General features: G+C 42.8%; 1 protein-coding gene across 1 annotated transcript in view; it reads left to right on the top strand.

Moving 5' to 3' along the window:
• The window catches only part of pdia5 (protein disulfide isomerase family A, member 5), an 89,911-nt gene that overhangs the window by 43,574 nt on the left and 32,579 nt on the right, over window positions 1-13,758 (top strand). The window contains exons 10-11 of the mRNA XM_034147372.1: window positions 1,835-1,906; window positions 8,479-8,615. Coding sequence (XP_034003263.1) covers window positions 1,835-1,906; window positions 8,479-8,615 — 209 coding nt within the window. The remainder of the gene's footprint in view (window positions 1-1,834; window positions 1,907-8,478; window positions 8,616-13,758) is intronic.

Raw genomic sequence — 13,758 nt, 5'->3', positions numbered from 1 at the left:
CAGACCATTTACATCAGGGGTTTCAAACTCAAATACACAGTGGGCCAAAATAAAGAAATGGGTACTAGTGGAGGGCCGGACTGGTTCAATGTTTATTGCAGAACTTATTGAAATGAACTTATTGCACATATTCAACCTGGAACTAACAAAGCTTACATTATTGCCTATAAAAACAACATTAAACATTAAATAATCAGTTGCATTCATTTCTTATGGCTCTATCTGCAGTTTTTCCTCAGTCATTTCTTATCATTACATTTTTCCACAGGCCAACAACAGCTTCAAAAAAACTATTTCCCTCAAAGAAGAAACCAAACATGCCCTGTTGTCTCAAGAAACAAAGTGTAGAAGGAAACATCCATGTAAACTCAGTGTGCTGCTCTGTGATGCTAGCTCAAGCCAGATACTTGGCATCTCATCTTGGGTGCAAGGTCATCAATGTTTGGGGTCAGGCTCTGAGCTGAGGAAGGTGTGCGTGCAATATACCGGCGGGCCAGATCTAATAGTAATTAGAAATTATTCTGCGGGCCGAAATTAAATCCACCACGGGCCGGATTTGGCCCCCGGGCCTTGAGTTTGACACATGTGGTTTACATGCACACAAACTTATAGAACACACTTCAGGAAAGGTAAAAAAAGCATCTATAGGGCCCCTTTAATTATTTCTAGGTGTTGTATAGTCTTTAACCTTACAATACCAAATGCACCTTGGTATATTTACTAGGGCTGACTCTTTTTAAGATGGTTTATATAATTATATTTGACCAAATTGTCATTTGTTACTAATCATATGGAGAAAATGACTTCTTAATCCAGTACTTTGGAGCATACAGTCCTCGTTAAAGTTGGGTTTCTACTATAATGCCTTTTTTAAAATTGTATACAGCTTTAGTATTTACTACTACTGAACTTCTTAGAGTTTATAATATCCAGACTCCGGCCTTCACTCTCTGACTCTGTGGCAGAAACACTCATACACGCCTTCATCACATCCCGTCTGGACTACTGCAATGGAGTCCTGTCCGGGGTTCCCAGCAAAACCCTGGCCAGGCTCCAATACGTCCAGAACTCTGCCGCTAGGCTTCTCACCCGCACTAAGCCATGGCAACATATCACCCCCACCTCCACCCTCATCCACCCCCACCCTCATCCACCTCCACTGGCTGCCGGTCAAGTCCCGGATTCAGTACAAAACACTCCTCCTCACGTACAAATCCCTCCATGCCCTCTCCCCCCCAGTACTTATCGGACCTCCTCCATCCCTACACCCCCTCTCTGAGTCTGCGGTCCTCAGTCACGGGCCTGCTCTCCATCCCCCGCTCTCGCCTCCGAACGGTTGGTGACAGGGCGTTCAGTTTTGCGGCCCCCACCCTCTGGAATGCACTTCCTGCCGAGATCCGTAATGCTGCCTCCCTGGACATCTTCAAATCATTATTAAAAACACACCTGTTCACCCTGCGCCTTCGGGCCCTAGGCCTTTCTTGGTCCCCCGGCTTCCTTTTTAGTTTGCCCTTTGATTGTCTGTTTGTTTTGTTTGTCCACCATGTGCAGCGACCTTGGGTCCCTTGAAAGGCGCTATATAAATATCATTTATTATTATTATTATTATTATTATTATCCAGAAGACATGTTTAGGTAGGGTATTCCCTTCAAATACAATTGTAGAAATGTTGTAGAAATATACAATTAAAGTATATTTGTAGTGTTGTATGATATGACTATGACTGATTATTACATTGCCTGTGGTTTTTAAAAGTCTTTCAACCGCACCAATCCATATTCTTCCAATTGCTGACATGTGGTTTGGACTAAACCTCATTTTGTGCTCTTTTAGGAAGGGGAAGTTCCTTCACCACTTTGAGAACTACGGAGGCACAGCGAAGGATATTGCGGACTGGATGAAGAAGTGAGTAAAGTCTTCATCACTCAAGACGTGTTGAAGCGCAGACTGCAATATGTTTGTGTCCACAGCTGTTTTAGCTAATGAAAAGAACAGAGCTCTCAAACTTCAATGAGCAAACTGCTTTAAAGTCTCAGTGGACATTTTTGGCATCCCCTCTCCATTCTTCCGTGGTCTTCATCACACCTTTCCCTCCTGACCCTGACTCACCTTGACAGGGTGTCATCAATCTACACCTGCTCTGTCTCATTTTTCTTTCTCACCTCGCCTCACGCTCTGCCTGTAACCTGGTTTCTCCCTCCATGGCTTTGCTCTCCTGCATTCTCCCCCTCTTTCCTCCGTCGTCCATTTGTGTTAAAGCCATGACCGTCCATCGGGCCGCAACCAGAGGGCACGGAGCAGAGTTTTCACAGATATCACAGGAAACGGAGCGAGACAGGCAGAGGACATATGCCAGCGACGCTCTCTTTAACCCAGAGGCAGAGCAGGTCCCTTCCCCGTCCTAAACTTTTACTGCTCGGCTAATTCAGAGCCGCGCAGTGTGATTCAGAGAGGTCGCCAGGCAGGAAATCAGACGATCAATCTGCAGAGGTGGGAAGTAGTGGAGTACAAATACTTCGTTACTGTACTTAAGTACATTGTTCTGGTATCAGTACTTTACTCCACTACTTATTTTCCTGACGACTTTTTACTTTGACTTCTTACATTTTGAACAAAAACACCTGTACTTTCTACTTCTTACATTTTTAACACAAATACCTGTACTTTCTACTTCTTACACTTTGAACACAAATACCTGTACTTTCTACTTCTTACATTTTGAACACTAATACCTGTACTTTCTACTTCTTACATTTTGAACACTAATACCTGTACTTTCTACTTCTTACATTTTGAACACAAATACCTGTACTTTCTACTTCTTACATCTTGAACCCAAATACTTGAACTTTCTACTTCTTACATGTTGAACACAAATACCTGTACTTTCTACTTCTTACATGTTGAACACAAATACCTGCTGTACTTTCTACTTCTTACATGTTGAACCCAAATACCTGAACTTTCTACTTGTTACATGTTGAACACAAATACCTGTACTTTCTACTTGTTACATGTTGAACACTAATACCTGTACTTTCTACTTCTTACATTTTGAACACTAATACCTGTACTTTCTACTTCTTACATGTTGAACACAAATACCTGTACTTTCTACTTCTTACATTTTGAACACAAATACCTGTACTTTCTACTTCTTACATGTTGAACACAAATACCTGTACTTTCTACTTCTTACATTTTCAACCCAAATACCTGTACTTTCTACTTCTTACATGTTGAACACAAATACCTGTACTTTCTACTTCTTACATGTTGAACACAAACACCTGTACTTTCTACTTCTCACATTTCCCAAACAGGCTGGTTCCTTTAGTTTGAATGTGTGTTTGGTGGCATGATCATTATTATTTAGAGTCATTGCGTGCCTATTGATTTGAACACGATCCGTGTATCCATCATTTCCTGGTCTTCTCTAAAGAAGAGGGACCAATGAAAACGTTGTCATGTTGCCGTTGTTCAGCATGGAAACATTCATTAGCTAACAATGACATTATTGTTCTATTAATATAAAGGGAGGTCAGGTACTCTTTAAAGCAGCTGGTAGTTATGGGTACTTTTTACTGAAGTACATTTCAAAGCCCATACTTCTTTACTTTTACTTGAGTAAAGAAGTTTAGTCAGTACTTCTACTTTCACCAGAGTATTTTTAAACACGAGTATCTGTACTTCTACTTGAGTAAAGGACGTGTGTACTTCTGCCATCTGTCAGAATACTCACCTTGTTTTACATTGATGGATTGAGTATCATAACACCTCATAATTCAGTATGAAATGAAAGGAGAGGTGACATACAGGGACTAAACGGGGGGGGGGGGGTGGGAATCGGCCTCCATGCGAGCCTCATCACATCTGTGATCAGTTTGAGATGAGGAAAGATCTGCTTTTTCTCAAAGTTGTCAGGGTTATGTAATTTGCTGCATTCATATTTCGAGGCATTGTTTCCATTGTGCTCTTCTTGTAGCACTGCCTGCCTCAGGGTTTTCTATCTCCTCTCCCACGTGTATCACCCCCTACTTGTGTCTACATATTTTATGAAGTTTCTCTTGTGTTCAATGTGTTTTACCCCCCTCTAAGTTTCCTCCTCCTTCAACAGAGTAAGATATTATCCTTGGCTTTTTGCACTGACAGGAGTTTCTACACGTTAAAAAAAATACAGCTGTGACATTTGCGAAATAGGTTAGACTCTTGAAAATGTTCTTTTGAAAGCATGACGTTTCTTTGACATCTACTCAATATCAGAAAGGCGAGCAAAACGTGGAAGCAGAGATGAAGTTCCTCAGTGATCTCAGCTGTCCTCTGCAGCGCTGTTACACCAGGACATGATGGTTGTATAGATGCAACCAGGTGTCCTCTGCAGCGCTGTTACACCAGGACATGATGGTTGTATAGATGCAACCAGGTGTCCTCTGCAGCGCTGTTACACCAGGACATGATGGTTGTATAGATGCAACCAGGTGTCCTCTGCAGCGCTGTTACACCAGGACATGACGGTTGTATAGATGCAACCAGCTGTCCTCTGCAGCGCTGTTACACCAGGACATGATGGTTGTATAGATGCAACCAGCCGTCCTCTGCAGCGCTGTTACACCAGGACATGATGGTTGTATAGATGCAACCAGCTGTCCTCTGCAGCGCTGTTACACCAGGACATGATGGTTGTATAGATGCAACCAGCTGTCCTCTGCAGCGCTGTTACACCAGGACATGACGGTTGTATAGATGCAACCAGCTGTCCTCTGCAGCGCTGTTACACCAGGACATGATGGTTGTATCGATGCAACCAGCTGTCCTCTGCAACGCTGTTACACCAGGACATGATGGTTGTATAGATGCAACCAGCTGTCCTCTGCAGCGCTGTTACACCAGGACATGATGGTTGTATAGATGCAACCAGCTGTCCTCTGCAGCGCTGTTACACCAGGACATGACGGTTGTATAGATGCAACCAGCCGTCCTCTGCAGCGCTGTTACACCAGGACATGATGGTTGTATCGATGCAACCAGCTGTCCTCTGCAGCGCTGTTACACCAGGACATGATGGTTGTATAGATGCAACCAGCTGTCCTCTGCAGCGCTGTTACACCAGGACATGACGGTTGTATAGATGCAACCAGCCGTCCTCTGCAGCGCTGTTACACCAGGACATGATGGTTGTATCGATGCAACCAGCTGTCCTCTGCAGCGCTGTTACACCAGGACATGATGGTTGTATAGATGCAACCAGGTGTCCTCTGCAGCGCTGTTACACCAGGACATGATGGTTGTATAGATGCAACCAGGTGTCCTCTGCAGCGCTGTTACACCAGGACATGACGGTTGTATAGATGCAACCAGGTGTCCTCTGCAGCGCTGTTACACCAGGACATGACGGTTGTATAGATGCAACCAGGTGTCCTCTGCAGCGCTGTTACACCAGGACATGATGGTTGTATAGATGCAACCAGCTGTCCTCTGCAGCGCTGTTACACCAGGACATGATGGTTGTATAGATGCAACCAGCTGTCCTCTGCAGCGCTGTTACACCAGGACATGACGGTTGTATAGATGCAACCAGCCGTCCTCTGCAGCGCTGTTACACCAGGACATGACGGTTGTATAGATGCAACCAGCTGTCCTCTGCAGCGCTGTTACACCAGGACATGACGGTTGTATAGATGCAACCAGCCGTCCTCTGCAGCGCTGTTACACCAGGACATGATGGTTGTATAGATGCAACCAGGTGTCCTCTGCAGCGCTGTTACACCAGGACATGATGGTTGTATCGATGCAACCAGCTGTCCTCTGCAGCGCTGTTACACCAGGACATGATGGTTGTATAGATGCAACCAGCTGTCCTCTGCAGCGCTGTTACACCAGGACATGATGGTTGTATAGATGCAACCAGCTGTCCTCTGCAGCGCTGTTACACCAGGACATGACGGTTGTATAGATGCAACCAGCCGTCCTCTGCAGCGCTGTTACACCAGGACATGATGGTTGTATCGATGCAACCAGCTGTCCTCTGCAGCGCTGTTACACCAGGACATGACGGTTGTATAGATGCAACCAGCCGTCCTCTGCAGCGCTGTTACACCAGGACATGACGGTTGTATAGATGCAACCAGCTGTCCTCTGCAGCGCTGTTACACCAGGACATGACGGTTGTATAGATGCAACCAGCTGTCCTCTGCAGCGCTGTTACACCAGGACATGATGGTTGTATAGATGCAACCAGCCGTCCTCTGCAGCGCTGTTACACCAGGACATGATGGTTGTATAGATGCAACCAGCTGTCCTCTGCAGCGCTGTTACACCAGGACATGATGGTTGTATAGATGCAACCAGCTGTCCTCTGCAGCGCTGTTACACCAGGACATGATGGTTGTATCGATGCAACCAGGTGTCCTCTGCAGCGCTGTTACACCAGGACATGATGGTTGTATAGATGCAACCAGGTGTCCTCTGCAGCGCTGTTACACCAGGACATGATGGTTGTATAGATGCAACCAGGTGTCCTCTGCAGCGCTGTTACACCAGGACATGATGGTTGTATAGATGCAACCAGGTGTCCTCTGCAGCGCTGTTACACCAGGACATGATGGTTGTATCGATGCAACCAGGTGTCCTCTGCAGCGCTGTTACACCAGGACATGACGGTTGTATAGATGCAACCAGCCGTCCTCTGCAGCGCTGTTACACCAGGACATGATGGTTGTATCGATGCAACCAGCTGTCCTCTGCAGCGCTGTTACACCAGGACATGATGGTTGTATAGATGCAACCAGGTGTCCTCTGCAGCGCTGTTACACCAGGACATGATGGTTGTATAGATGCAACCAGGTGTCCTCTGCAGCGCTGTTACACCAGGACATGACGGTTGTATAGATGCAACCAGGTGTCCTCTGCAGCGCTGTTACACCAGGACATGACGGTTGTATAGATGCAACCAGGTGTCCTCTGCAGCGCTGTTACACCAGGACATGATGGTTGTATAGATGCAACCAGCTGTCCTCTGCAGCGCTGTTACACCAGGACATGATGGTTGTATAGATGCAACCAGCTGTCCTCTGCAGCGCTGTTACACCAGGACATGACGGTTGTATAGATGCAACCAGCCGTCCTCTGCAGCGCTGTTACACCAGGACATGACGGTTGTATAGATGCAACCAGCTGTCCTCTGCAGCGCTGTTACACCAGGACATGACGGTTGTATAGATGCAACCAGCTGTCCTCTGCAGCGCTGTTACACCAGGACATGATGGTTGTATAGATGCAACCAGCCGTCCTCTGCAGCGCTGTTACACCAGGACATGATGGTTGTATAGATGCAACCAGCTGTCCTCTGCAGCGCTGTTACACCAGGACATGATGGTTGTATAGATGCAACCAGGTGTCCTCTGCAGCGCTGTTACACCAGGACATGATGGTTGTATAGATGCAACCAGGGACAGAATTGCATCTTGTATTGCAGAAGAACAACACAAGCCGTGATCTGATAAGGCCTGTGTGCAGCTTCAGCCGCTGATAAACCCCTGATCCAGAGCTCTTTATTTATCACAGAGATGTATATTATTAGACCGATGACTTTCTGGATAAAAGGTGAATGCAGCACCTTGGTTGCACAATTCTAATGTTTATAAAAGATATGAAGTCTCATGCGGCTGCAGCACATGTGTTTGATGATAAGTAAGTGAGCAAAATGTATTTATAAAGCGCTTTTCCCAGACATAGACAAGGCATTAAAGCATCATATGAATCATAAAAGATGAAATGACCACACAAGCCACGTGTTAAGAAGTGCTAAAAACACAATAAAAACACATTTATTTAATCGTTTATTTGAAGAGGGACAGTGCACATTGATGAACATTTAAAACAAATAATGCTTTAAAAATGTAAACATGCCGGATTTTGTGTGTGTGTGTGTGTGTGTGTGTTGTGTGTGTGTGTGTGTGTGTGTGTGTGTGTGTGTGTGTGTGTGTGTGTGTGTGTGTGTGTGTGTGTGTGTGTGTGTGTGTGTGTGTGTGTGTGTGTGTGTGTGTGTGTGTGTGTGTGTGTGTGTGTGTGTGTGTGTGTGTGTGTGTGTGTGTGTGTGTGTGTGTGTGTGTGTGTGTGTGTGTGTGTGTGTGTGTGTGTGTGTGTGTGTGTGTGTGTGTGTGTGTGTGTGTGTGTGTGTGTGTGTGTGTGTGTGTGTGTCGTCATCAAGGCAGGGCTGCTTTGCTCCAGATGTGTGTGAGAGACACATTGGGTGGAGAAGGGTCTACAGCTGTGTCTGATGTTCTGCTTCGTACAGAGCCAGCTGGAATGTCGTCTTTCACAAGTTCCTCACTTCTGTTGCCCTTGTTGTCCCCTCTTCCTCCTTTCTGTCGTCTTCTTATCAAGTGTTAATAATGATGTAAAGCACTTTGAATTGCCTCTGTGTCTGAAAATGTGCTATATGAATAAACGTACCTTACCTCTTCCTCCTCCTTCAGCCCGCAGGCCCCCCAGCCGAAGACCCCCGAGGTGCCGTGGACGGAGACGGACTCCCCGGTCTTCCACCTGACCGACGACTCCTTCGACAGTTTCCTGGAGGAACATCCTGCCGCCGTCATCATGTTCTACGCCCCCTGTGAGTAACGGAGCACACACACATCACATTTACATCTTACATTATATATGATTTTATTTGTGACGTTGTCAAACACAGAAAGCATACATACATAGACCCTCACATGTACAATAAAGGGAGTAAAAGAGACCATTCTACCAGGGTCAACAATACCAACAAACAAGACCTTAAAGGTGGGGTATGTAATTCACTTCAGAAACACTTTTTGTTATATTCCATGGAATGCTCTTAACATCCCGATAGCAATGAATATCTTAAATGCTTTGACAATAAATACATAAAAAAATGTCATCTGTGGAAGCTGTAGTACTGTAAAAAGCACGACCAATCATCTGAGCCGGCCCAGCTAAAATAACTGGATGGCCTACCTGCCTGTCAGCCTTCCATCTGTGCACAGACTTATCTCGTGCCCTCATTGGTCATGTGCGCGTTCGTGTGTGTTGGAGGAGGGGCTCTGTAAGGAAGTGGCAGATTTTTTCCGGTTGTGTATTTTCAAATTCTAGCGCACTCGAGCTGGTTTCTCCAAAATGACATACCCCACCTTTAACTACAAAAAACAATATTGAAATAAAATCAATAATAATAATAATCAGATTTACATGTCTGTCCCGGGGGAAAGCAGGTTGAAAAACACAAAAAACAACCAAAGTGTTTGTTTGTTTTGAAAGAAATGAGTGGGGATGAAGTATTCATTGGTACTATCTAATTTAAGTCAAATTATGTTTGCCAATTAATTTCTTGGTGTCATGAAATGGTGAATGTAATGTCATTTTACCCTCACTCATCCTGTTAAAAAAATTTAATTATATAAAATAAAAAAAAGATTATTTTAATTATCAACCAATTATTTTATCATCACGGTGTCATAATGCAGTAATCATGAACATCACACGTATGCAAAAGACCCATACAGATATTATACAAACGGCACATTTCAAAAACAAATGTTTGGCATTGTTGAGGGATAAATTATTCATTGATCAGCGATATTATTTTGGGAATACAGCGTATTGTTTATGCAACAAAACAGCAGTGAACAGGGTTCATACGGTCATTAAAAACCTGGAAAAGTCATGGAAATTCAAAATGCAAATTCCAGGCCCTGGAAAAGTTATGGAAAACAATATCTTTCCCAAAGTTTGGGAAAAGTCATGAAAATGTAACTAAAGTTGCATCAAATATAATTTATATTTGATCTAATCGCCAAAATAGTAATACTATAATGATAATACATACTGTAAGTTATTTGTTTTACAACATGTTTCATATGCAGACCTTATTTTCCTGTTACATGTTATAATAAACCATTTTCAGTGGTACCGCTGAGAAAGAGTCATTTTTTATGGTCATGGAAAATTAGGTAAAGGTCATGGAGAAGTCATTGAAAATTAGGTAAAGGTCATGGAGAAGTCATGGAAAATTAGGTAAAGGTCATGGAGAAGTCATAGAAAATTAGGTAAAGGTCATGGAGAAGTCATAGAAAATTAGGTAAAGGTCATGGAGAAGTCATAGAAAATTAGGTAAAGGTCATGGAGAAGTCATAGAAAATTAGGTAAAGGTCATGGAGAAGTCATGGAAAATTAGGTAAAGGTCATGGAGAAGTCATTGAAAATTAGGTAAAGGTCATGGAGAAGTCATAGAAAATTAGGTAAAGGTCATGGAGAAGTCATAGAAAATTAGGTAAAGGTCATGGAGAAGTCATAGAAAATTAGGTAAAGGTCATGGAGAAGTCATAGAAAATTAGGTAAAGGTCATGGAGAAGTCATGGAAAATTAGGTAAAGGTCATGGAGAAGTCATTGAAAATTAGGTAAAGGTCATGGAGAAGTCATAGAAAATTAGGTAAAGGTCATGGAGAAGTCATAGAAAATTAGGTAAAGGTCATGGAGAAGTCATTGAAAATTAGGTAAAGGTCATGGAGAAGTCATAGAAAATTAGGTAAAGGTCATGGAGAAGTCATAGAAAATTAGGTAAAGGTCATGGAGAAGTCATAGAAAATTAGGTAAAGGTCATGGAGAAGTCATTGAAAATTAGGTAAAGGTCATGGAGAAGTCATTGAAAATCATTGGTGGAAAAGTGTATGAACCCTGAGTGAAACTTGAGTTTGGGAATGGGCACCGTACACATTTGAATTTTATTTGAATTGATAAATTGTTCAGTACTTTTATTTTCTTTGTCTAAAGAATAATTTAATTTCAGTTACAAGAAAACGGCATATGTTCAAATTTAGAAAAAATAAAACAAGCAAATGTTTGAAGATTACCTTAAATCATTAATACATTTAAAATATGACATTACAAATGTGTAAAATAAAACAGCGGATAGTTAATTAGTTTGTGAAACTGGCTGGGCACCGTTCACATTTGAGTAATGTCATTGTTATTTATTTAGAATACTTCACACACCACATTTAACTAAAGTCCATCTCGTCCCTGTAACCTCCTGCCTGTCTAGAGTTATAACGTTTGTATTATCCGTCACTAAATACTGAGGTGAACCTTATTTGCATCGAGTTTTAAAAATACCTCTCTTGCAACAGCTCAACAATTCTCTGACTCACTGTGACTTGAACGAGGTGTGATGTAGTCTTTATCTCTCTTGTTATCTGCAAGTGCTGCACAATCATGACACAGATGAATGCACATTTGCTGCTAACGGTATTTATAGCACCAGGAGAGTGTATGTGAGATCAGAATAAACTGCAACGTCATAATGTAGGGACATATCACAAAGTGAAACTGTGATATGTGTTTTTAATTGTTTCTGGAAAACAACTGAGCTCTCTGAATGATATAAACACAGTGGAATATTTGTTGTAGGATGAATTGACTGTGAGTTTTGATCTTTTCATTAATTAGATTGCCAGTAATAAGACATGCATGCAGAGATTTGCCAGCCTTGTCCTTTAATTAAAAACCCACTTTTCACCCTCAGAAATACAGAGAGTCTTCAGAAAGTCGTCTGGATAGTCAAATCTCTGCATCAGTGTGTGAGGAGCTTCACATTCCTTCCTGCTGTGTTAACCATTGCCAATGCTCTAGGGCTGAACTGTTAGTTAGTCACGCAAATAACATCAACGTCATCATCTGTTATAATAGTCAGAGACGGGGAATTAGGCTGGCTGCAGTAACTTTAGCCCTTTTGTATCTCATGATCACAGTGGAGCTCATCCTCACAGCAGATCCTTCTCTGCTGCCATATGGTTCACATGAGCCTGGTGTCAGTGCTATTCACGCACCATACTGCCGTTTCTGCAGATCTTTGTAAACATGCCAGGTTTTGTCAGTGGTTTAGATATCTTTTGTTTGGTCCTGCGTGAGAGGGAGCTGTAAAATCATGCAAATATATTCACCCTATTTAGAAACACATTGTGAGAGCAGCAGCCTCACGACACAATCCAAACTCTGGGTCTATTTTTGGACCTTTTTTTGTTTTTTCTTTCCGCTAACTCCATCACCTTCACCCACGGTTCACCTCCTCCCTCCCCTCCCCTCCATGCTCATATCATTACTTGTTAGACGCTTTTATCCAAAGCAACTTACATACTCAATACTGTGTAGCCAATCCCCACAGGAGCACTTTGGGGTGAAGTGTCTTGCCCAGGGACACAACGACATGCTGACTGCAGTGGGGTTTGAACCTGTGCTCCCCCTGATCCGAACACCAACGCAATAGTCCACTGCGCCACACGCCTATCAGCCTCCGCTAATAAACGAATAAATAACAAGAGCGTCCTTTTCCCTGGCGTTCACAATAATGACGATTAATTGTTTTCAAGATTTCATCACATACTTTGCTGCGGCGTGTGGCGCAGTGGGTTGTGCGTAGGTGTTGGGATCAGGGGGTCACAGGTTCAAACCCCACTGCAGTCAGCATGTCGTTGTGTCCCTGGGCAAGACACTTCACCCCAAATTGCTCCTGTGGGGATTGGCCACAGTATTGAGTATGTAAGTCGCTTTGGATAATGTATTGTTGGGAGAAACACATCCACCCCCCCCCCCCCCCAACCTGAGGGCAAAACGCAGTCTCCAGCTGCTGAAGTGATAAAGGCACTTCACTTTTATACACTGCAGTGTCATTATTTACTACCTAAAAAGTCCAAAATGTTTGCACAAATATTTAATCTAACACCTGGCAGTTGGCTAGTGCAAATGTAATGTCATGGGATTTCTGGATCCGCCAAATAAGAACAGCCAAGTGACATCATTTATTTAATCAGGTCAGTCTGTTTTGATTTTAAAATCAAACGTTAAAAAAGGAGACGGAACTAGGTTGTTTTTCTTATGGCAAGCTACTTCACTTTTAAGAAATTCACCAATTCATAGATGTATAGATATATTTTGGATGATATATGTTATGGTTGGTTAATGCAAAAAGTCATCGTCAGTGGTATCACAGTATTTGCATGTATAACTTCAGTTAAAGACATTTCAAGCAGCTTTTACCTCATTTCCAGTAATAAAAAAAAGTGAACCCTAGTTTTGTTTTTTGTATTAATAAGGTAACAACTTCTAGAAAGAACATCTTCATTTTCACTCAAATCTACGGTGGCCGACAGGGGCAAACATAAACATACAAACAAATACAAAATAAAATAAAAACACATGCAAATGAAGAAACAACTTGAGGAAACATGCGCACATTTTTTTACAAGCACTGCAAAAAGGAAAAGTGGCAAGAAGCTCCAAACTCAGCGGGAACCAGGGGACAATAAAAATTGACGCACACAGTTGGGACCGGAGCGCTGGTTGACGCTCGGGAAAGTGCAGTGCGTTTCTCCTAATGGAAATATGTTGGCACGTTTGTCAAAGACATTACTACTATTCATATTTAGCAGACTCTGCACCTTATTGAGCTATCTCGCAGGAATTATTTTAATGTCAAAAGTTGATTAAGTTATTTTAGGGCAGAAAACATGACTGAATGACATATTTTTTGATAGTTTTTATCCTTATAAAATGTTTGAAAAATGCTACACAGGGATGTCTGTTTAAACAGCCCAGGAAGCAGAATAGTCTTCCTTGTCCTCATGTGGAGTCATATAGCCCCTTCACACCGCAGTACTTTTCCCACTTTAGTTCCGATATAGTTCCGAAATGTCGCGTTCACACCAAAAAGAGCCGGAACTAAAATTAGTTCATGAGA

Source organism: Trematomus bernacchii, unplaced genomic scaffold (genome assembly GCF_902827165.1).
Source record: "Trematomus bernacchii unplaced genomic scaffold, fTreBer1.1, whole genome shotgun sequence".
Taxonomy (NCBI): domain Eukaryota; kingdom Metazoa; phylum Chordata; class Actinopteri; order Perciformes; family Nototheniidae; genus Trematomus; species Trematomus bernacchii.
Note: the sequence above shows the minus strand (reverse complement) of the source record. Positions and strands in the feature narration are given on the sequence as shown.